This window comes from Manacus candei, unplaced genomic scaffold (genome assembly GCF_025592945.1).
Source record: "Manacus candei isolate 608988 ecotype Guabito, Panama unplaced genomic scaffold, ASM2559294v1 h1tg000047l, whole genome shotgun sequence".
NCBI lineage: Eukaryota > Metazoa > Chordata > Aves > Passeriformes > Pipridae > Manacus > Manacus candei.
Window position 1 is genome coordinate 10,607,112 of NW_026138095.1, and position 21,945 is coordinate 10,629,056.

Here is a 21,945-nt window from a genome sequence, read left to right on the forward strand (position 1 = left end):
GACAGGTCAATAACTGCAGGACAGAGACAGCGCTGTCCTGGCAGCAAAGGACAGCAATTCCTCACAGAGATCAATCCCAGTTCCTTCCTTAGGGCCAGGAGGACTTTTTTAGCACTCACCTTCCAAAAACCTTGGCAAAAGAGCACAAACCCTACAGGGAAGGCAGAACCAGCCACATGAGTCCACAAAGATGGGATGCCTGCCTAGAAATAACATTTCCTGCCTTCCTGATCCCCATTTTCAGATTAATACTGAATGAAGGCTTTAAAAGGAGGCAGGGGTCCTCCCCACTATCTCGGAGTCATGGAGCCAACTCAGTGTCTCAGGTGAGCTGGCCCACACTAAAGCCAGTCACTGAGCAGAACGGAGCCAAAACCAGCCCTTACCTCACGCTCGGCTCTCCTGCGACCTTTGCCAAATTAAGCAAGGAAGCAGACGACTGGAGCTTGAATGTTGTAAAACTTGTTCAGTCATAACCCATAAAAATACCTGAATGCCACCTATGGACACCCCCTTCCCTTCTGGGCACCCCCACAGCACTCAGGCTGCAGCCAGCTCAGCTTATTAAGCTATTTAACACCTAAATATACCCAATTCCAGGCCTTCTTATGACTTAACCACAGACTTATTGCCTGAATTAGCAGGACAAAAGATGGCCACCAAAAAGCCATCAGCACCCCTTGACCTTGATTTACACAGCAGCAAAGGAAAATCAGACCTGCTCTTCCTTCCTTGGAAGATGATCTCTGGTGTTCCCCTGACAGCCAGAATGCAGCATGGATATTCACAACGGGAGCAAGCCTGGGCCTCATAGAATCATGGAATCTTACAATGGTTGGGTTTGAGGGTTCCTAAAGAACATCTCATCCCACCCTCTGCCATGGGCAGGGACATCTTCCACCAGCCCAGGTTGCCCCAAGCCCTGTCCAACCTGGCCTTGGACACTTCCAGGGATGGGGCAGCCACAGTTTCTCTGGGCAACCTGTGCCAGGGCTCCACCATCCAATGTTCCAACCTCCCTTATCTCAGCAGGGCTTATACAGCACAGAACACAACAAGCTTATAAATTCACCAACTCCTTATTTCAAGAAGAATCTTAAAGGCAGAATCTCCTCCTGCAGGGACACCACTGCAGCTTCCCAGCAGCTGGAGCAAGTCCAGTGGCAGAGAGGTCCCAGAGGAGGATCACAGCACAGGAACAGCCTGTCATCACTGGGCAAGGCTGGCTGATCGAAATTCAAGATACTCCTTTCCAAGGAAGTTCCCCTCATAGACCGTTAACCACTAATATTCACACACAAATATGCTGTGAATGTTTGAAGGGGGGGAGAACTGAGCTTATTCTGCTTTTGGCACAACTGCATCCAGCTACCAGAGCAATCAGCACCTTCAAAATACCAAAGGTGATGGTAAACAAGCATAAAACACTCAATGATGTAGGAAGTGGCACAGAGGACATGGCAAAGCAGCCACATGTCCAAGGAAATACTAATCATGTCTTTATTACCACAGTAACCAGTAAAGCAGAAGCAGCAACAGTGGGAATGATGTGCAGGAATTAAAGAATTCTCACTTCAGCAGAGGTGTAATGTCAGGTCTGAAGATCCACTTCTCCACCTCATCCCCCATCCAAACCTGAAGGTCTAACAAATCCTGGAGATCAACTTTAAACCTTTACACAGCTCCCAAGTGATTTGAGTCTCTTGTCCTAACACACTGTCCCAAATAAAGTGTCTCTAAGTCTGCAAACACAGAATATACAATTCACAAGAAGAAATCCAATCCTCTCATCTCAGGAAATTGGGAATGTTCCTGTTTATGGTGCTGTGTTGCCCCTGAAAGCATGTTGTAAAATACCCAGTATGAATCATTTGGCACTGCTGGTGTTTTTCTAGAAGGCCTAAACATGGGGCTTTTCCCCCTTGCTTTTAAGTCTTTAATTCAATATTAGGGTGGGAAATGAGTATTTTTGCATTTTATTTAAATACCAGAAAAACATTTGCTGCTTTCCTAGCAGGAATGAGTCACTTTGGCTCCACTAAGGTGCTTTTCCCAAACTTTTTAGCAGCACTGTCACCTTGCTAATGCTCTAGAGCTAGACATAAAACATTGCCTGCTGGGATCCCCCAAGACTTTATCAAACCACCCAGCCCTGCAGGAGCTGGAAACCTCAGTGCTAAATAAAATCACCAAACCCAGTGAGAAGTGCTAAAGCCAGGAATTTCTTCGCTTCTGGAGAGTTTATACTTTCCAAATTCCTTGAATATGTTAAAAATCTAACCCTCACTATACACACTGTGTTGCATAAACTACTTGTCTTTTCTCACAGGCAACCAGAAATAAGCAGCTAGGGGGCAAATGCCAGCATAAACTGCAAATTCCCTGTGCCCCTGCCCGTGCTGGAGCACAGGGAGGGGCAGGAGGAGCAGTTATCACCTACACATAGGGAACCACCTCACAGGACATATATAACATCTCAGTTACAGCCACAATCCTCAGCTGAGGAATTCAAACAAGTTTACAGGGTTAGGTGAATGCTACCCCCATTCTGCTCTGCCTTATATCCACCCCAAATCCCAGCTGGCAAGTCTCCCTCCCCAGCTCCCTCTGCCAAGCCCTCACAGCTCTCCAAATTGTGTAAGAAGTTCCTGAGGCTCAACATCCATCACAAACTCCTGCCTGGGCTCAGTTCCCCAGCAGCTCCACCATCTTCCTCTCCCATCCCAAAGTGGAACCAAGGCTTCTCCTCGGGTTAATTTGCATCCCCAAAAGAGTAGCAGAGCAACATGATGAAGAGCAAGTGTTTCAGTGTGGATCCAGGGACATGAGGCTTCTCCAGACACCAAAGGCCACCTTCAGCTGCTTCTCCAAGAGTTCTTGGCCACTGGGCTGGGACCAAAGGCCACACCATGTATTTGGGAGGCGATGCTGCAGAGCCTTCAGCCCCAATTAACCAAGACCTGGAGACACCCTTCCAACTGGAGAGGAAAAAATACCTCTCTAGGCACCTGTTAAGCCCCCCAAAATTGCAAAGACTACAACCCCCTTCATTTAGCAGTCCTGCCTCAGGTGAGCAGACTTTTGTCCTCATTTTTGGACCTTAGCAGCTGACTGACTGTCAGCGTGGAGAGCCTGACTGGACTCCAGCCTGCTCACTGCTCCCATCTGTGCCAGGACTGAAGCCTTCTCTGGCTGTCAGCTACAAGGACCTCAAATCTCCTGGTCATCGTGATCAGGACATCTGAAGACAACGAATGCTACTGTGGCATGTACTTGTAACCACTCTGAGCAAACAGGCTGCTGACTGCGAGAACAGGTAGCTTTTTTACACCACACACTTGAAAACTTTCATGTTATTTTGGGTAGATTTGATTCTTTTAGGTGACTTCCAAGGCCTTGAGCATTGCCCACTGCTTGCACCATCCCTCCAACAGCTCATCGTTCATCTGGCCCATGGAATCAGAATGGTTTGGGCTGGGAGGCACTTTAAAGACCACCCAGTTTCATCCCCCCAGTCATGAGCAGGGACACTTTCCACTAGACCAGGCTGCTCCAAGCCCCATCCAGCCTGCCTTTGAACACCTCCAGGGATGGGGAATCCCAAAGCTAATACTCTATCCCGTGTAAATACACACCTAGACACCTAGGCAAAGTGTTTGCCTTTTTCGGTGTAACCTCTGACCCTCCCTTGGGTCAGATGAAGTGACTGCATGGACAAAACCCTTCCCACCCTCAGGAGTTACTCCTGTTTCCCCACGCAGGCAGCGCAGAGGGTGGGTTGGCTCGGGGGCTGTCTGAGGTGGGAGGCAGCACAAGGGATGACCTCTGGCAGTGCCCAGCTCCCGCTCCTGCAGTTTGGCAACAGGGCACAAAGGGGGTGTCCTTGTGCGTGTCCCTCCCGCCCCAGCCCCTCTTCATGTGGGGCCGGAGCTTCACACATTAACGGGCCCTCTCAGCACAAAGCCCGCGAGTTTCTTAATTAAGTCCAAGTGAAAGCCGGCCTAAAAGCATCCCACTTACAGCCCGGAGTGCCTCCCGTCTGCACTTCAAAGGCCGGCGGGCACTGCCCGGCAGGCACAGCCTCAATAGCGCTCGGCGCTTTTCCGTGAATGGGGATCGCCGAGCCTTCAGCCCGGCCTCTTCAGCCTCCTCTCGTCCTCCCTCCAATTTTAGATGTGTCTCTGGGATATAGAGGGGGAAACAAAGGGGCTGCTTGTGTGTCAGAAGCCCTCTGAGGGGCTGCGTTTCAGTCCACCCTTCTCCAAAGCAGGGGCAGCGTCTGGAGAGTTCTTTAGCGGTTTTCGTCTCATTAACATTTCCATGAGGGATCAAAGAACATATTAAAAAATATCTAAGTACAATTCCTGCTATGGAATGAGAACATATATAAAAACCCGCTCAGATGCCTTTCCCTGATCCCTGGCATTATTATTAGATAATTGTCTCTTCATGAAACCAGCTTTTATTCCCACTAAACCCCGCGAGTGTCTCGGCAGATCCGTCCCACCAAACCCCCGCTCCCCTGTACTTTTTTCCATCGTCAGGGCCGAGTTGCTCTATGTTCCTCCCAAACAGAACCCGATTATTCCCTGGCAGTAAGTCACCGGGAGCAGGAATTGCTTTAATGTTGTCCCTTTGAGCAGCTGCTGGGGGTGGGCTGGGAGATGGGATGAATACTAAAGAAGCACTGAGGCATCGCGTCCCGCATGGGAGGGGGGCTGGAGTAGGATTTTCTCCTTGGAGGAAGCAAATCAGTGAGCTTTACATGTCCAAAATGAGCCTTTTTCTTCCTCCTCCTTGGATGTCTGCATGCCCAAACCCTGCCAGGGTGAGCTGCCACACACCTGGTGCCTTGTCCCGGCTGCTCCGGCAGTGCCAGCCGAGGGGACCGTGCCCACCGCCCCGGCCCCACTGCCACGATTCCTCCTCTGCTCATTAGAGATGCCCAGCAGCACCCCACAGACAAAGCCACAGGCAAACAAAGTGTGGGGAGAAGGGGGAAGGGGAGAGAAGGGGATTTTTTTTCTTTTTTTTTTTTTTTAAAGAAAGGAGTGTGGAGGAATTCTTCATTCACTGATCTGTGGAATACATTAATATCCCAAGTGTTGGCACAGCCTCCCATGCTCGGGGGACCAACAATGCAAGCAATGACTCCGAGTCTGGGATCTTCAAATAAACCACCCCTGCTGTCATGGCCACCGGGAAAGAGAATAACAGCAATATTAGCTGACCTTCATTTTGTTGTTTCTCCAGACCTGACTGCTGGACCTCTGTTTGCCTGTTACTAGGATTTCTTGGCTGAAAAATGCGAGCATTTCCTAGACGATACAAGAGGCAGTTTATTAGGTAAATAAACCAGGCCTTAAGCAGCCACTGCTGCTTCATAATGAGGAGGGAAGGAAAGGATCAGACCTCCCTGCACCACGTAAAATAACCCCAATCAAGGCTCTCTAACTACCATCAGAGGCATATTTTTCAACAGACAGTTAATGAACAAGAGAAGGTCATCCCAGCCGAGCCAACTTGGGCACAAAACAAAATTTGCTGAGAAAACTATAGGCCATAAAAATCCCAGCAAGCACTGTCTGCATCCTATAAAACTGTCCTCTATGGAAGCAGAAAGAAGTTTAAAAGAAGTGTATTCTTTCAGGTTCCTGACAACAGAAAGCATCAAGGGGAAGATGTTTAAAGAGTCCTGCAAGGAGGGATAGGAAGGAGAGCAACAGGGACACCAGTCCCTGCTTTCCTGAGCTCCAGGAGCCACAGTGATAAACATCATTAATTATCAGGCAGACAAGGACCCAAGGGTGAGGTACAAGCCTGCAGCACCTCCCACAAATGGCTACTGCAAATTAGAGGCAAGTTTTCCAACATTTCCCAATGCATCTCACAGATAAATGTAATAACCAGACGGATTCAGAAAGCATGGCTTGGAAAATGAAGTTTCCACTGAAACTGAGTTAGTGGTACTGTTTTCCTTGCCAAAATAGCAATGTTCTGGTGCATTTTTTTTAATATTTAGAAGGCAAGTATTACACAGGAGCTACTGTGTGTTACAATCCATCTGGGGATGTGGTACAAGACAATCATAACGCATCCAGTGCCTCACGAGTCACAACCTCACACCTGCAACCCCTCTGCAAAGCCCAGCACTCACCAGAATTTCACCCCAAAGTCACTGATCATCCTGCAGCAGAAACAAACGTCCTCCCTTGTCCCTAAAGTGAGAAACTATTTCTGAAGCAGACAGGCTGCACATTCAAACAGCAAATCCCACTTTGCTGCTGCAGATCTGTGCCACCACTGCCCTGCTGGGTCTGCAAACAAGTGTGATGCCCCAGTGACACTCCTCTGCTTTCATCACGTAGCTGTGGAAGTCACTGCAAACACCAGCTCCAACACTGGCACAACAGCATCAGGCTGAGCTCTGTGTCACCTCTGTGTGACATCCAGCAGGGTGGCACTGTGCAAAAGAATGCAAAGCCTATCTGAAGACTCAGGCAAGCAGAGAGGTAGCCCAGGCTACAGCCACCTCAAAGGTACCTTCCCCAGAGCTCCACTCACATCTTCAGCTGTGGCAGGCGAGGCTGAAGTCATGGACTGTAATCTGCAAAACCCACCTATTTTTAAATACAGTGTTAAACTAGGGTTGCTGTATTAAGCTCATGATTTAAACCCCCATTTCTGTGAGTTTGGAGAAGCTGTGACTGCATGTTCCACCAAAAGGAAGGTGCTGAGGCTCCTTCCAGAGGTAGCACACACCCTCAGACCAGCTCATGGCTGTGAGTCCAACCCAGCTCATCGTTGCCAGACACGAAACTGCCCTTGTTGTAGCTGTACAATCTTTTAGGAGCTTAAGTCGGTTAAGCAGCTTTTCCCCTGGATGCCCAAGCAGAAGGTCAGGGTATGAGTGCTCCTTCAGATGGCACCTCACCCTCTGCTAGGAGGCAGGTATCACATTTAACCTCCTGCCCTCCCTCTGCACGGGGCTCGGTGATCCCACAGCAATTGCACAAGCTGCTCCTGGGGGCTGATCCACTGGAAACCTCCATCAGCTCCACAGATCACCCCGAGGATGGGAGTGTGAGGTCCCACTCAGGGCAGGCAGCAGGACAGTCAGTGCCTGCCAGGGAACACAGGGAACCCTGTGTGGAACAGCACCCACACTCCAGCCCAAACCTGGCTCCTTGCTGGTGCTCCTGAAAATCACAGAATGGTTTGGGTTGGAAGGGACCTTAAAGCCCATCTCATTCCAACCCCCTGCCATGGGCAGGGACACCTTCCACTATTCCAGGTTGCTCCAAGCCCCATCCAGCCTGGCCTTGGACACTTCCAGGGATGGGAAGCCACAGCTTCTCTGGGCAACCTGTGCCAGGGCCTCCCCACCCTCACAGCCAAGAATTTCTTCCTAATCTCTAATCTTAACCTCCCCTCCCATCATTTTAGTCATTCCCCCTTTCCTGTCACTCCATGGGCCTTGTCCCAAGTCCCTCTCCAGCTCTCCTGGAGCCCCTTCAGGCACTGGAAGGGGCTCTCAGGTCTCCCCAGAGCCTTCTCTTCTCCAGCTGAGCACCCCCAGCTCTCCCAGCCTGGATCCAGAGCAGAGGGGCTCCAGCCCTCGGAGCACCTCTGTGGCCTCCTCTGGACTCTCTCCAGCAGCTCCATGTCCTCCCTGTGCTGTTCCCCAGGGCTGGAGCAGCTCTGCAGGGGGGTCTCACCTGAGAGGGCAGAATCCCCCCCTGCCCTCTGCCCACGCTGGGGGATCAGCCCAGGGCACGGGGGGTTTCTGGGCTGCCAGAGCACAAGGCCAGGGCATGCTGAGCTTCTTGAGAAGCCCCAAGTCCTTCTGCTCAGGGCTACTCTGAGTCCATTCCCACCCAGCCTGTTCCTGGGCTTGGGATCGCTCCGACCCATGTGCAGGACCTTACACTTGGTGCTGCTGAACCTCCTGAGGTTCACAGGGACCCAGCAACCCCCCGTGTGAGCCCCACACCCCACACAGCCTGCACTGCTCCCAGCCCCCCTGGAACACGGACACTCTCCGGTCAGGACCGTTCCTGCAGGCACAGCTCCCTGGCCTGGCTCCCACACGCCTTCCCAAAACCAAACCACCAATCCCAGATGTGCAACACGCTTTAATTAACACTCTGCTGGAAGCCCAACTCCTGCATTGGAAGGCCACAAGACAAACACATTTGATTTTCACCTTAAGTAAATACATTTCCTAAAGTAACACCAGAGATGCCATCCCCTCTCCCCGACCTGACAAGCCCCCCCAGAAGGGCAGGGCTGTCTTGCTGCTCTTCCCCTGGGCCTGAGGACAGTTCTCCTCCAGCCAGCTAGCACGATGGCAGGAATCTACTGTATTTTTGCACAACAAGGAAGATTTGAGCTCACAGCCCCTGTTGATTTATATCCCCGGTTTCTGGTGGGATCAGCATCTTCCATGCATCTCAGAAAGCCCTGAAGAGACTGCATAACCACTTGTCCCTAGCAGACTAATTTCTCCATTGACCACATCCTCCATGTATTGTTGTGTCCCTCGAGTGCCCGAGGCCTGGGAAGCAGAATTCCAGATGCTGGACCCTCACTCTGCCCAGGCACTGTGTGCTCAGGACAGCTCAGAGCTGGGGTGGATTTAGGGTAATGAGACCAAGGGAGGCTGGAAAGGGCTCAACAATTGGGAGCCAAAGATTAAGGTAGAATTTCAGAGTCACAAGGAGTACTACAAACATTTAACCCCACTAATTTAGATTTAATGTGGCACAAAATTCCCAAGCCCAAACACCGTTGTTTTTCAGCTCCAGACCGGGTAGAGCAATTATTTTGTCATTGAGCACATTAGGAATGAAAAGGCAGAAGGAGGCGAGTTTGAGCCTCTTTGGTAATGTACAAATTAACACATTTCATCACCATTTTCAGAAATATAAATTAATGATTTAATTCTGCAACATGTAGCCTTGGAAACCAAGCTGTAAGCAGTCACCCTTGGATATTTCACACAATTCCACTTTTTTCAAGATTGAAATACAACTAATTGCTTGGCCTTTCGCAGTGATGGACAGCTTGGGTGAGCAGGGTGCCCAGGGGCTTATTTTACCACCAGATTTGTACAATCCTGCTATGTGGGTTGACAACAGCTGCTCTAAATCTCCTGATAGGTATGAACAAGCACTGATGAAGTTCAGTCTGTTTGAACAGCTGCATATGCAAATGTAATTAAGAAGATGTCTACTGCCTTTTGCTCTCCCGCTTCTCCCTCTCCCCTCACCCTGTCTCCTGATGGGGAGGGATGCCATTTCACAGCTTCGGGCTTCAACCTCTGCCTGATTTACATCTCACAACTCAGTCCCAGAAATGCCACTCTTGGGGTGTTCTTAAAATTAGGGCTCAGCTGCTGATTATTTTGCAATCTCGATGCCCACTTGAAAAGCAACCCCTTGGCAGCGTATCCAGCAAAGCAGCTTTTCCCCACCTTGTTTTACACACTTATGGCTTCCCTTCACCCTGCATTTGTACCACACTTGCTGTACAGCCTGAAGTGAATCATTTCACTCCTGTCTCTGTCTGCCATCGCTACCCAGGGAGATGCTTTAGGGGTCACCACAGCCAGAAAAAGGCATATGGGAAGGGGTGGCACAGGTACAGAAGATGGGACAAGTGCACTGGATCCTACACTTGGGCCACAACCACCCCCTGCAGCTCCAGGCTTGGGGCAGAGCAGCTGGAAAGCTGCTGGTGGGAAAGGCCCTGGGGGTGCTGGTGACAGGGGCTGGACATGAGCCCAGGTGAGCCCAGGGGGCAAGAGGCCAATGGCCCCTGGGCTGTGCCAGCCATGGTGTGTCACAGCCCCAGGGCAGGGACTGTCCCTGTGCTGGCACTGCTGGGGCACCTCCAGTGCTGGGGCAGCTCTGGGCCCTCAGACAAGAGAGACATTGAGGGGCTGGAGCGTGTGCAGGGAAGGGAACGGAGCTGGGAAGGGGCTGGAGCAGCAGGAGCAGCTGAGGGAGCTGGGGGGGCTCAGCCTGGAGCAAAGGAGGCTCAGGGGGGACCTTCTGGCTCTGCAATCCCCTGACAGGAGGGGGGAGCTGGGGGGGGGTTTGGGCTCTGCTCCCAGGGAACAAGGGACAGGAGGAGAGGGAACGGCCTCCAGCTGTGCCAGGGGAGCTTTAGACTGGATATTCAGGAAAATTTCTTCACAGAAATGGTGGTAATGCATTGGCAACTGCCCAGGGAGGTGGTGGAGTCCCCATCTGTGCAAGAGTTCAAAAAACACATGGGTGTGGCACTCAAGGACATGGTTCAGTGGTGAACATGGTGGTGGTGCTGGGTTGATGGTTGGACTTGATGATCTTGGAAGTCTTTTCCAGCCTTAGTGATTCTGTGATTCCATGTTTCTAAGTGATCACTGGTTAAACCTGAGAAGCCAGAGCTTGGTGGCAGGATGGAAGAGGCTGTGGGTGGTTCTGGAGGGTCTTGGTGCCACAGGACAAACTGTCATTAGATGAAGTGATCTGGTTAATGAAGGCAGGACTGATGCACCCAGAGCTCCAGGTCTTTCCCTTCCAACTGAGAATTATCTGGGTGTCCATCCCAAAATTAGGTGCAGCACCCACATGACTGCCCCACAGAAGGGGAAAGTGCTATGAGCAACCCCAGGCCTGTCCAAGTAACCTGAGCAGGATGGAGGTTTCAGAGCAAACTAAGAAAGATTAATTAGAACATGAAACGAAATGGTAAACAGGGTGGAAAACACTGGGACTGCACCAAGGGGAAATCAGATCAAACAGAGTTAATCAGGTTAGCTGGGAAGATAATGAATTTTCTAGACAAAGGAAGTGTGATAGAGCCCATCCACAAAGACTTCAGCAAAGCATGTGATCTGTGCCACATGGGAAATTCTGAGAGGAAAAAGATGGGGATTAGCAGAAGTGTAAGGGCAGGAAACTGGTGAGAGGAGAAGCAGCGTTGAAAGAAGGACCAGAATGGATGGAGGTCATGGGCAGAGCTCCTCCAGGAATGGTCAGGAGGCAGATCTTAGTAAATGTTATTATTAATGGCCTTGGCACAAAAAGTAAGTGTGCTAATGAAATCTGCTGATGACACAAAGTTGGAAGGCAGCATCAGCACAGAAGAAAGCTGGGACAGAATGTAGGGGAAAATGGGTAACTCTGAAGATGAATGGAGGAAGGTTGGAATTCAATGGGATGAAAGAGGAAGCAGCTCACTGGGGATAAACAACAGTTTTTGCTATGAGTTGGAAAGAAAATGAACTTGGGTAGAAAATGTTCAAGAGTGAGAAAGGGCCAAGCAAACAGCTCAAAACAAAACTGACTGAGGTACCAACATACTGCAATTGAAATATTTCCAATAGCCAGAGAAGTGCTAGAGCCAGTGGGCAAGACATCGTGAGAAGGCTCCCAGTTCTTGTGGTTCTTGTGGTTAAAAATCCAAAAAGTTCAAGCAGGAATAAGTGTAAAAAAGACTTATCAGCAAACAGATTAATTGAGGAGATTAAAATGTAAAGACACTTGTTCTGCAAAACAAGCCCTGCAAAATAAAAGCTGGGAGGGCACAGTGAGTGATCTCTTGGACGAACACATTTGAGGGGCAAAAATAAAGGAGGGGAAAGAACTATTCAAGACACCAGAACAAGGGCTGCACGTGGGTAACATGAAGTATCCCTGACAAGTCCAGGCTGGAAATAAGTTTATGACCATTTCAGCCTTCCAATAGGAGTAATGGGGGGGAAAAAACAAGCTTGTTCTCAGAAATTTATCTTGAAGGGATCCTCTGACCCAGAAGGCTCTCTTGTCCTTTCCTGCTCAACACACACAGAGCTGACACCACCAGGACATGCTGTGCTTCCCACCTGGAAGGAGATTCATAGAGCAACTCCAAACCACCTTTTTTTACAAAACCTCCATGTTTATGACCGCTTAAGTCCATCCTCTTTCATCAGCTGAATCCATTTCCACACCTCAGCATGAGCAACTTTAAGGCAGATGCTTGAGCAGTGAATATTGTGTGTGTGAGGAGGAGGAAGAGGGGAAGGCTCAGCAAGGCCATGAGCTGGCTGGAGGGTACAAAGGCATTGGAGGAGTGAGTACCAGGCTGTGGGACACACCAAAGGCATCATCTCACACCACAACTGACCTTGTTCCAGTGGATCTGCTGAACTGGAAACACCCTTTGGGATATTCCCTCACACCATTAGTCATCCCCTGAGCTCTTCACCTGCTCTTTGGGGGCTCTGAAGTAACAAAGCCAAGGAAAAGTGTTTCATATTATGGCAAGACAATAAATGAACCAGAAGTCTTAGATAAGCAATGTGCCAAAATTACTGGTTTGTTTAAAACTTGTTCTATTAACGTAATTAATGATGTCCCTAAGCTAATCTGCTTTGAGGTTTGTCTGGTGTCTAATGAGACTTGAGCTCCCATTGCCAGCTCAGACTTGAGTTGCCTTCCCCCCTCAACAGGGCCCTTAATTGGGCCTCTCTAATGAGGCTGGATGCCCAAGTAAACTTGCAGGAGCTCCTTGTCTTTGCAACCTCCCCCTCCAGCTCATTGCAGCCTCAATTAGCCAGGGGGTGCAGAAATCACTGGGGTAAGGAGGGAGAAAGAGCAGGGCTGCACCCACCAGGTGCTCCCAAAACCAGGCTCACCTCTGGCAGACCTGCAGTTCCCACTCACAGCTTCCCTGTACTCTCCTGGGGAGGCAAAGGAGCCGTGTGAGGGGAGCAAACACCTCATGGAGCTCAGATGGGAACTACAGCACTGGGGGGGGATGATCCACAAGGCAGCAAGAGCAGTGGGAAGCTAAATCCTGCAGGGAGATGTGCTGGACTCCTGGCGTTCCCTGGCAGGCTGGCAGGGAGAGCTGCTAGAGAAGGGAAGACAGAAAATCCCAGATGGAACTCCATGGCTGCCCCTTGGCCACCTCCCCGGGCTGCTCTGCCATGAAGTGTTGGCACATTTCAATCCACATGAGAGAGAAGGAAGAATTCTTTTTTTTACTGTGAAGGGGGTGAGGCCCTGGCACAGGTTGTCAGAGAAGCTGTGGCTGCCCCATCCCTGGGAGTGTCCAAGGCCAGGTTGGACAGGGCTTGGAGCAACCTGGGCTGGTGGAAGGTGTCCCTGCCCATGTCAGTGCCCATGGACCAGATGGCCTTTAAAGGCCCCTTCCAAACCCAAACCATTCTGTCCTTCTATGATTTAAGGCACCAGTGATCAGCAAAGACACCACAGATGAGCCCAGTTTAACCAACAGATTCATCATTCCTCTGCTGAAGTTTCTTTTCAACTTTTCGTGCAGGGGAAACAACTCAGAACAAACTTTTCAACATGTAATTGCTTAAAGTGGAAGAAACTGGAGGAAGGAAAAATTATAATAAAAAAAAAACCAGGAAAATATATAATTTGCCAGGCCAAGAAAACTCATCCCAGTGAAGGCTGGACAGGTGACTCAGCCAGTGCAGTTGTCAGGGCAGCACTGGGGAGGAATATCAGTGTTAACTTCTCCAAGGGTCAGATTGCAGGAAAGGCTGATTTAATGGCAACTGCACCAGCTTCTCCTCTCCACTGAGAAAAAAACAAGTGGATGGGGACTTGCTCATCTAAACACACAGGACACGTCAGAGGAACAAACCTGAGCGACTGCCATCCATAATTTATAAAACAAATTAAATCCATGGCAAAAATAACCAAGACTTAGAACAGAGAGATCACAGAATCTGGCAGAGAAAGGCCCCAGCCTGCATGAATCATTATTTTGTAGAGGAAGCCTTATATAATCCAAGCTACTCTGTTTTAAAACAAATCAAACCTTCCAAAACCTCCAATTAATAGGTTTGGCAAAGCTCTGTTTTTAACAGAGTGTTTTGGTGTTTTGGTTACTTGGTAAGATAAGAAAAAACCCCACCTGGTACAGAATAACTTCACAGTAGTCTACACCCCACTTTTGGCATCCCCAAAACCCTCCAAAGGAAGGCAAAGGGGAGATGAGAGCATCTACCTGGGGCTGAGGGAGGCGATTAGATTGCATTGCCATCTTGTGGAACAGGAGAAAACCAAACACAGGGAAAAAAACTGCTCAGCCACCACTGCAATGGGGTGTATTCCACAGGACACAGAGCCTGGCCCAGCAGGGGATGTGCTGGGGTTGTTCCTCCTCATTTTCAGTGTTTATCTGAAAGGTCAGAGGGATGCAGGCAGTGAGAACTGCACAGGCATGGTCTGCTCCCCCCACACTGCTCAGAAGGGATGGATATGTCTGTCAGAAATAAGAGTTTGCTTGATTTTGCTTGTTTTTACTGTAAGGAAATCATAATCTTCTGTGTTGCTGGCCCAGGAAACAAAAGCAGCCTTTCTCCTTAGCTCCGGGAGAGCCACCAGAGAGTGACTTGGGTAGGACCACACCAATCCCCAGGTGCCCTCCCCAGTTCATGGTCTAGTTCAGCAGGACCTGAAGAACATTTCTGACCCCACACATTGCACAGCCTGGCTGTAACTGCCTCCACACGTGTCACATGTGCCAGCGGGGCTCCCACGAGTGTCCTGGGCCACTAAAATAATCCCTGTGACTCCTTCAGAAACAAACACTTCAGGATGCTTTTATCCCAGAGCCTGGTTTAACCATCCTTTCTGCGGGGAGCTGCCTACTTGTGTCTTTGGGTAAAAAAACCCAAAACCACAAAAACCCACTACAAAACTCAAGGATGGGGGGAAGGTTACCCAAAAGCACCAACTGGTGCCAGGCTGGGAGCCCGGGGAGGAGTTCACTGCACTGGTTCTTGTGTTCAGGAAATGACTGGACATGGCACTCAGTGCTCTGGTCTGGTTGACAAGGTGGTGATTGGGCAAAGGTTGGACTCGATGACCTCGAAGGTCTTTTCCAACCTCAATGATCCTGTGATTCTGTAAACCCTATAACCCAGCCCAAAGGGACGAGGGGTGGAGATTGTAATGGATATAACTTTAAATTGGTGTAACCCATGCTTTGAGTTGTATGCTATAGGAGACACCTGAAACAAAGGAGAAGAAGCCCTAGAAGAAGTAGCTGCAGTGCAGCAGTGACCTGAGCTGAGCTGGCTTTGGTGCCCAGTAACTCCACACAACACACCACCCCCCTGTCCTGAATGACCACCAGAACAGATGGAGCCCAAAGTCATGGACTAAATGAAGTCAAGAGACATTTTCTGGACTTTTGTGGGCATTTTACAGATATTTCATGGGGGCTGCCCACAGACATGGTATCTGTTATTGCATGAAAGGATTGTAAGGGTGGTGGTTAATGAGGACATACTGCATGGTGACACAACAGTGTGGACTAAGGAGTGGGGAGTGTGAGGTTTGGCTGAGGTAATCTTCCTCCCAGTAGCTGGTAGAGGGCTGTGGTTTGGATTTGTGCTGGAAGAGCATTGACAGCACAGGGATGTTTTCCTTATGGCTGAGAAGGGCTTACACAGCATCAATGCCCTCCCTGCTCTTCATCCCACCCCACCAGTGACCAGGCTGGGGTGCACAAGGAGCTGGGAGGGGACACAACTAGGACAGCTGACCCCAAACGACCCAAAGGATATTCCAGACCATATGGCATCATGTTCAGCAATAAAACTGGGTGGAGGAGGTTGTTGTGGGGGACCACTGCTCAGGGACTGTTTGGGCATCGGTCGGTTGGTGGTGAGCAATTGTTCACATTTGCATCCCTTGTCCTACTTGGGTTTTATTTCTTCGTTATTTTCCTTTTCATTACAATTATTCATCATCATCATTATTATTATAGTTCAAATATTTAACTGTTTTTATCTCAAGCCATGAGCTTTGTCACTTTATGCCCTTCCAATCCCCTCCTCCACCCCACCAGGGGACAGTGAGTGGGTGGCTCTGTGGGGCTGAGCTGCCAGCTGGGGTTAAACCACAACACCCCCCAGCATCTCAACCTGTCATTTCTTTGCTTATTTTTAAATGCAGTTCTTAAAAGGACATTCTAAGGGTTAAAATTCCTAATTAAAAAATTACTGAGAACTGGTTAATGAGTGTTATTCTGCATAAACCCCTGAAGGTGCCCAAACTGGAAGAGAGAGGGGGCAAACAAACCCATGAGCATCAGTGGTGAAACTGCAAAGTCAGGACTGTGCACACAGACATTCCTGGAGCAAAGCTGGCAAAGGCAGCCTAACATCTGACTAATGATTTGTGTGAACATTTTGGTGAAAGCTCAATGCAAATTCCTGAAATCTAAGAAACTTATATTTCCTACCAGCCCTCCTAATGCCCAGCACACACTGAGGAGGAACCGAACAATGCCAGGCAGTGTGCAAACATTTGCCCGCGGATGACTGATGATTTTCAACAATAATTTCATAAATGCAGCAGGCTTGAGTATATCCCATGGTTTATTCTTCCACTGCAATCCCTGGGAGTTCCCACTGACACCAGTGTGGGGCTGCCCAGGGCCACCAAGGGAGACGGGCTCGGAGCGGGACAGCCTTCCTGGGGCAGAGGCAAAGGCTGGGACTGTCAACAGCTCTTGAGCCAGCAAGAAATATGGCACGGAAAATAAGCTGCAAATGAAACTACCCTGAAAGGTTTCTGCCAGGCCTGAGGATGGACAGAGGGGCAGAGGCTGCTCCTGGCAATGCCACCACACCCGGCGCTACCTGTGCCGGGCAGGTGACACCGACGTGGCACAGGCCACTGGGAACAGCCTCCAAAGCTGGAAACGCTGTTTGCATGAGAGAGAGAGATGTTGAAATATTGATTAAAGTTGGATTTCATCAGCCATACTTTGATTTTATGATGATACTGGCTGCTAACAAAGACACACCCATTAATGCATGACATTCTTGCTTGTAAAACAGGGATTATTCTGCTGTTCCTGCCAGTGTGATCCGCTTGTATCCACAGCCCGTGGCTCCAGTGCAGGCACTCAGCAGGAAAAAAGAAGGCATTATGATTCAAAAAATGAGGGGAAAACACAGAAACAGGCACATGCTGGAACAATGTGGAGACTGGGTCCGAGCAGGGAAGGGGTGGGCAAGGGGGAAGACTGAGCACTTCACCTTAGTTTAAATCCAAAGTAAAACACCAAACCCAAAGGGTTACCGAAGATTTTATCAATTTAAACTAAATGTTGGAGGGGGGAAAAAAAGCACTCTAAAAGAGTTACCTAGCAGGTGCCAGTTTTCCTGCTGCCTGGATTTATTCAAGGAATAATCATACATACAGGGAGAGTCTTTCTCATCTTAATACACTAGTTCGCTTCCAGTGCCAGGGATAAGGGTGGAAAAGGGATGGGAAAAATGCCATTAAAGCCTGTGTCTTCCAGCTTTGTTGTTCTAAAACTCGTGCTTGGGCAGAATGAAGCAGCTATCTGAGGCAATATGGTGTTTACATATGCCCAGATTGTTATGCAAACACAGGAAGACCTATTGGAGCAGAGAGAACAGGCACTGGGGGCAGTGCTTCTCACCACCCCTTGCAGAAAAATGTTTTCCAATGTGGAAAGGGTGAGAGAGGTCACCCCCAAGGAATCCAGCCCAGGATCCTCCCAGCCTTCGCCTCTCCCATCCTCCTCCTTCCTCCTCCTCCTCCTCTCAAATTCCCCAGGCAGCCAGCACAAGCTTCCCAAGTTAAAGAGACAGGCCCATCATCCAGCAACATGTCTGGGGTGCACTTGCATGAGGAACATAAAAAAGGGGGGAGGAATCCTTCCTGGGTGAAATGGGACTCCCTGCCTGCCCTGCACAGTCACATCCCTGCTCTCGTGCAGAAAACTAAACCACAGGAATTAAGAGGAGACTCCAAAGGCACACAGGGGTACTCAGCATCATTCAAGTGCACTTAATTTTAAATTAAATCCATCTTGCATCAACATTAAAGATCTAAAATGAAAGAGTCAGTCATGAACTCTGCAGTCACGCCTTTAGTTCCATCTGTAGTCGGTACGAGAAGAATGGGAGACAAATGCCTCTGACAAGTCAACTTTAACCTCCAGAAGAAGCCACAGGTTTTCATCAACCTATATCGACCAAGCTTTCAAAAAGTTATTGCTGATGGAGAACCAAATAAATCCCTGAAATATACTGTCAGTGCCTGAAAGATGCCTCTGCCAGCCTAAGCTCAGGAGCTTCTGCTGCCAGATCCTCACTCTACAGGATAAAATCTCAAACAGGTACGTGACCAAGTCAGCTCTTGACTTGCTCTTTACTAAACTACACGAGCCAAATTTCAATAACTTCTGACTATAAGTCAAATTCCTACCAAGAGTTTTGAGCCTTCTAGCACGGCAAAAATGAACCACAGACAGCAGAACCAGACACGCTGCTTCCAGCAGTGAACTGCCACCATGTCTCCCTGTGGACTTCATCCCTCCATCAGTCACCCTCTGCACACAGAGACATTTTCTGCCATCCCCCACAGCATCGTGCCCTGGTCGCTGCCATCAACCCCCAGCTCTTCATCCGACAGAGGGAACCTGCCTGAGATCATAACCTGCCTTGGGCTCTATGGAAAGGGATACCAGTTTAGCTTGACCAGCCTGCCTGTAGCTTGAGGAGTCCCCAGGAAGGATTTCATGCCTGGCAGACTCTGAATGCTTGGTTAGGAACACATTCCTGCAGGACAGCACCAGGAACGCCCCTGCGGCTCCGCTCCCCGCTGGGACCGGCTTGGGAGAGCCGGTAGCAAGTTTTTGTAAACCTCATTAACACACACCACTCTCATTTCAGGCAATTTCCAATCAGAATATTGTGCAATGCTGGAGTCAAATGGCTCAAGGAAATTTAACTGCACCAACAAGCAGCAAGCACAGAGAGTCAAACCCGCACATCAGCAGAAGCCTAAAGAGGTGGGATTTTTGGCTTTAAAAGAAGCTGTCCTGGGGGGGGAACACACTGCACACCAATTAGTAACAGTTAATAGCTGCACACCACCAATTACTAACTGTCCTTATATATAAATATATATTTATATATATTTGTGTGTGTATATATATATATAAAAAACCTATATATAAAAATAACACCTGTTTAATCAGGTGTCTTGGTATAGAAGGTGTTTTAACAAAAGGTTGTGCAGATGGTAGGGAAAACATTCAGCTGTTTGACTAAAAATCAATTTCTCTCTCAAAGAGGGAGTGCTTTCACAGACCCCCTTAGTTCAACTGTTAAACTTCCAGGAGTTGCCACGGGGTACAAAATGCTTGGATTTGGTGGCAAAAATTTATGAATAAGAAAAAAACCGGTGAAAGAAAAAATAAGTGCTAAACAGCCTTAGTTTTTGCTGTACACATCCAAACTGATTTGTGCTCAAGCCAATCCCTACCACAGGAGGTTGATTTCTTGTCCACCATCTTCACGTGCCGGGTCTGGTTGCGGAGCCTGTCGTCCGTGTTTTCCACCAGGTTAGTGAGGTCGTCGATGATCTCTGGGGAAAGAGAAACGTGAGCATTAATCTCTGAGCCCCCACAGCATCACTGCTTAACCAGCTCCTGCTGGAGGCTCCAAAATGGAAACCAGCTGCATCCTTCTGTCCTCCAGCAGGACAGAGCAGTGCCCACGTGCACTGAAAGGTCCAAATGCTGGGAAATACTCCACACAAGAGACTTCAGACTCAGTGCACTCCCCCACTGGAAGAGTGGAGTTAAAAATACAGCCTGAAGCAGCAGTATCAGTTTAGACAGTCATGGAGTATAAGATGATGGCAGCACATCACAGCTGTATCAAATGATCACAAAGCACCAGGTAAAGTAAGGGAAATAGTGCACATGGAATCACAGAATCATCAAGGTTGGAAGAGACCTCCAAGATCATCCAGTCTGAGCATCAACCCAGTACCACCATAATCACCCCTAACCCATACCCCCAAGGGCCACATCCAGAGGACTCTTGAACACTTCCAGAGACGGTGACTCCACCACCGCCCTGGGCAACTTATTCCAGTGCCTGACAACCCCTTCTGTGCATTTTTTTCCTGATATCTACTCTGAAACTCCTGTGGCACAACGTAAGGCCATTTCCTCTCATCCTTTCACTTGAGACATGGTAGAAGAGACCAATCCATCCCTCACTACACTCTCCTTTCAGGTGTAGAGGGCAATGAGGTCCTCCTTGAGCTTCCTCTTCTCCAGACTGAACGACCCAAGTTCCCTCAGCTGCTCCTCACAGGACTTGTGGAACGGAGCCTCTCAACACTGGGCCAGGACACCATCATTAAACCCCATCCAGAATCACCACCCTCACAGAGGTTTCTGAGAGCACTCACTGTGGTCCCCACCACGCAACCACAGAGGGCACAGTCAAAGCCCTGCCCTGGTTCTGTTCTGGAGCTGTAGGGATGGCAGCTCTCCTTGCAGCCCAGATGGTCTTCTGGGGAAAGGGAAGTGGGCAAAGTTTCTCCTCCTTTCTAATTTTAAGACAGGGGAAGGAAAAACTTCAAACCAACCCACCTTCCACCTCCTGTAAGCGATGTAATTTAGTCACGGAAATGGGAGCAGGTACAAGGATTACACCAAGAGCAGTTGGTGGGTCAGGATTTTTTAACACTGGAAATTAAAAGCCACATTCAGGCACAGAATTTCCTTCTCACTGACTGTCATGCTCTAATTTCCTTGAGACACACAGCCAGTGCTTCGTGCCGGGTGTGTGAACACATCATGTCTGAGCTGCTCCACAGGCAGGAATGGCTTGCTTTGTGCATGAGAAATCAGGAGGAGGACAGCAGCCAAACCCTGAGTGATACTGCAAAGCATCTTGCTCTGGTTACACTTCTAGCACTTTCCCACTATTGATCACTGTCTCACTAAGTTCAGCCTGTCTTTGAGCCCAGGTTGGGGACACTGGCCGTGCCAGCTGGTGGGTGCTGTGCCCTCAGCTCCTCTGTACCCCAGCAGGTCCTGGCACTGCATCTCTGCTCTGATGAAATGGCCCATAGGCAACAAAAGCAGAAGTTAGAGCACACAGCATCCAGTCAGCAAGATATACTGATATTCTGCTCATATTTATGGACCATAACCCCGTGTGGATGCTGGTTGAGGGTTAAAGAACACTTAAAGAACACAAGTCCCATCAAATAGGACAAGGCCCTTATTAACCAGCCTTTACTGTTTTGACTATATTCCTTTAAACAAGAGATTCCCCAAAATATCTCTACCAAAAAGGGGATGACATTGAAGAGGGCATTTATTGTACTTTCAAAACTTCCCTGTGACACTAGAAGGAAACCTTGTCCTTACAAGGGTAGTGCCAGCATGTGACATTAGTTCCTGCAGCTTCTCAAGCACACCAGCACCCCTCTGCCTCCATCCCTCTGACACCAGCACTTGAACAGGAATGGCTTCCTCCAACATTCACCTTCCCACAGCAGCAGATCACAGAAACTCCTGAATTAGAAGGACCCACAAAGACCATCCAGTCCAACTCCTGGCCCTGCACAGACACCCCAACAATCCCACCTTGTCCCTCAGAGCGTTGTCCAAACCCTCCTGCAGCTCTGGCAGCCTTGGGGCTGTGCCCACTGCCCTGGGGAGCCTGGGCAGTGCCCAACCAGCCTCTGGGGGAAGAACCTTTGGCTGAGATCCAACCTGAGCCTGCCCTGACACAGCTCCAGCCATTCCCTGGGTCCTACAAGTTAGTTTTGGAGGGTGTTTATGTCCTCAGCTTTACCAAGGAACAAGTACTCTATCCAGATACAGATAAAACCAGTCTGATTGTACATATAGATAACAAAAGACACATAAAAATAACCAAAGCTCTGCAGACACAAAGGAAATATCAAAGGCACATGTAGCATGGAGGTTTTACTCTCCCAGAGAGCTGAGAGATTTAAGCATCATCCTTCCAATGCACGTTTCAGTCTGCTCCACAAACACTGTCATCTTCAGTGAATCCCTGTGTAAAATGATAGCAGCATCTGAAAAATCCTGTACTTTCAAAGTATACAG

General features: G+C 49.2%; 1 protein-coding gene across 1 annotated transcript in view; it reads right to left on the reverse strand.

Moving 5' to 3' along the window:
* Nucleotides 1-21,945, reverse strand: part of STX8 (syntaxin 8) — a 108,421-nt gene that overhangs the window by 21,113 nt on the left and 65,363 nt on the right. Inside the window, exon 7 of the mRNA XM_051797564.1 lies at nt 19,329-19,430. Within this exon, the coding sequence (XP_051653524.1) occupies nt 19,329-19,430 (102 nt within the window). The remainder of the gene's footprint in view (nt 1-19,328; nt 19,431-21,945) is intronic.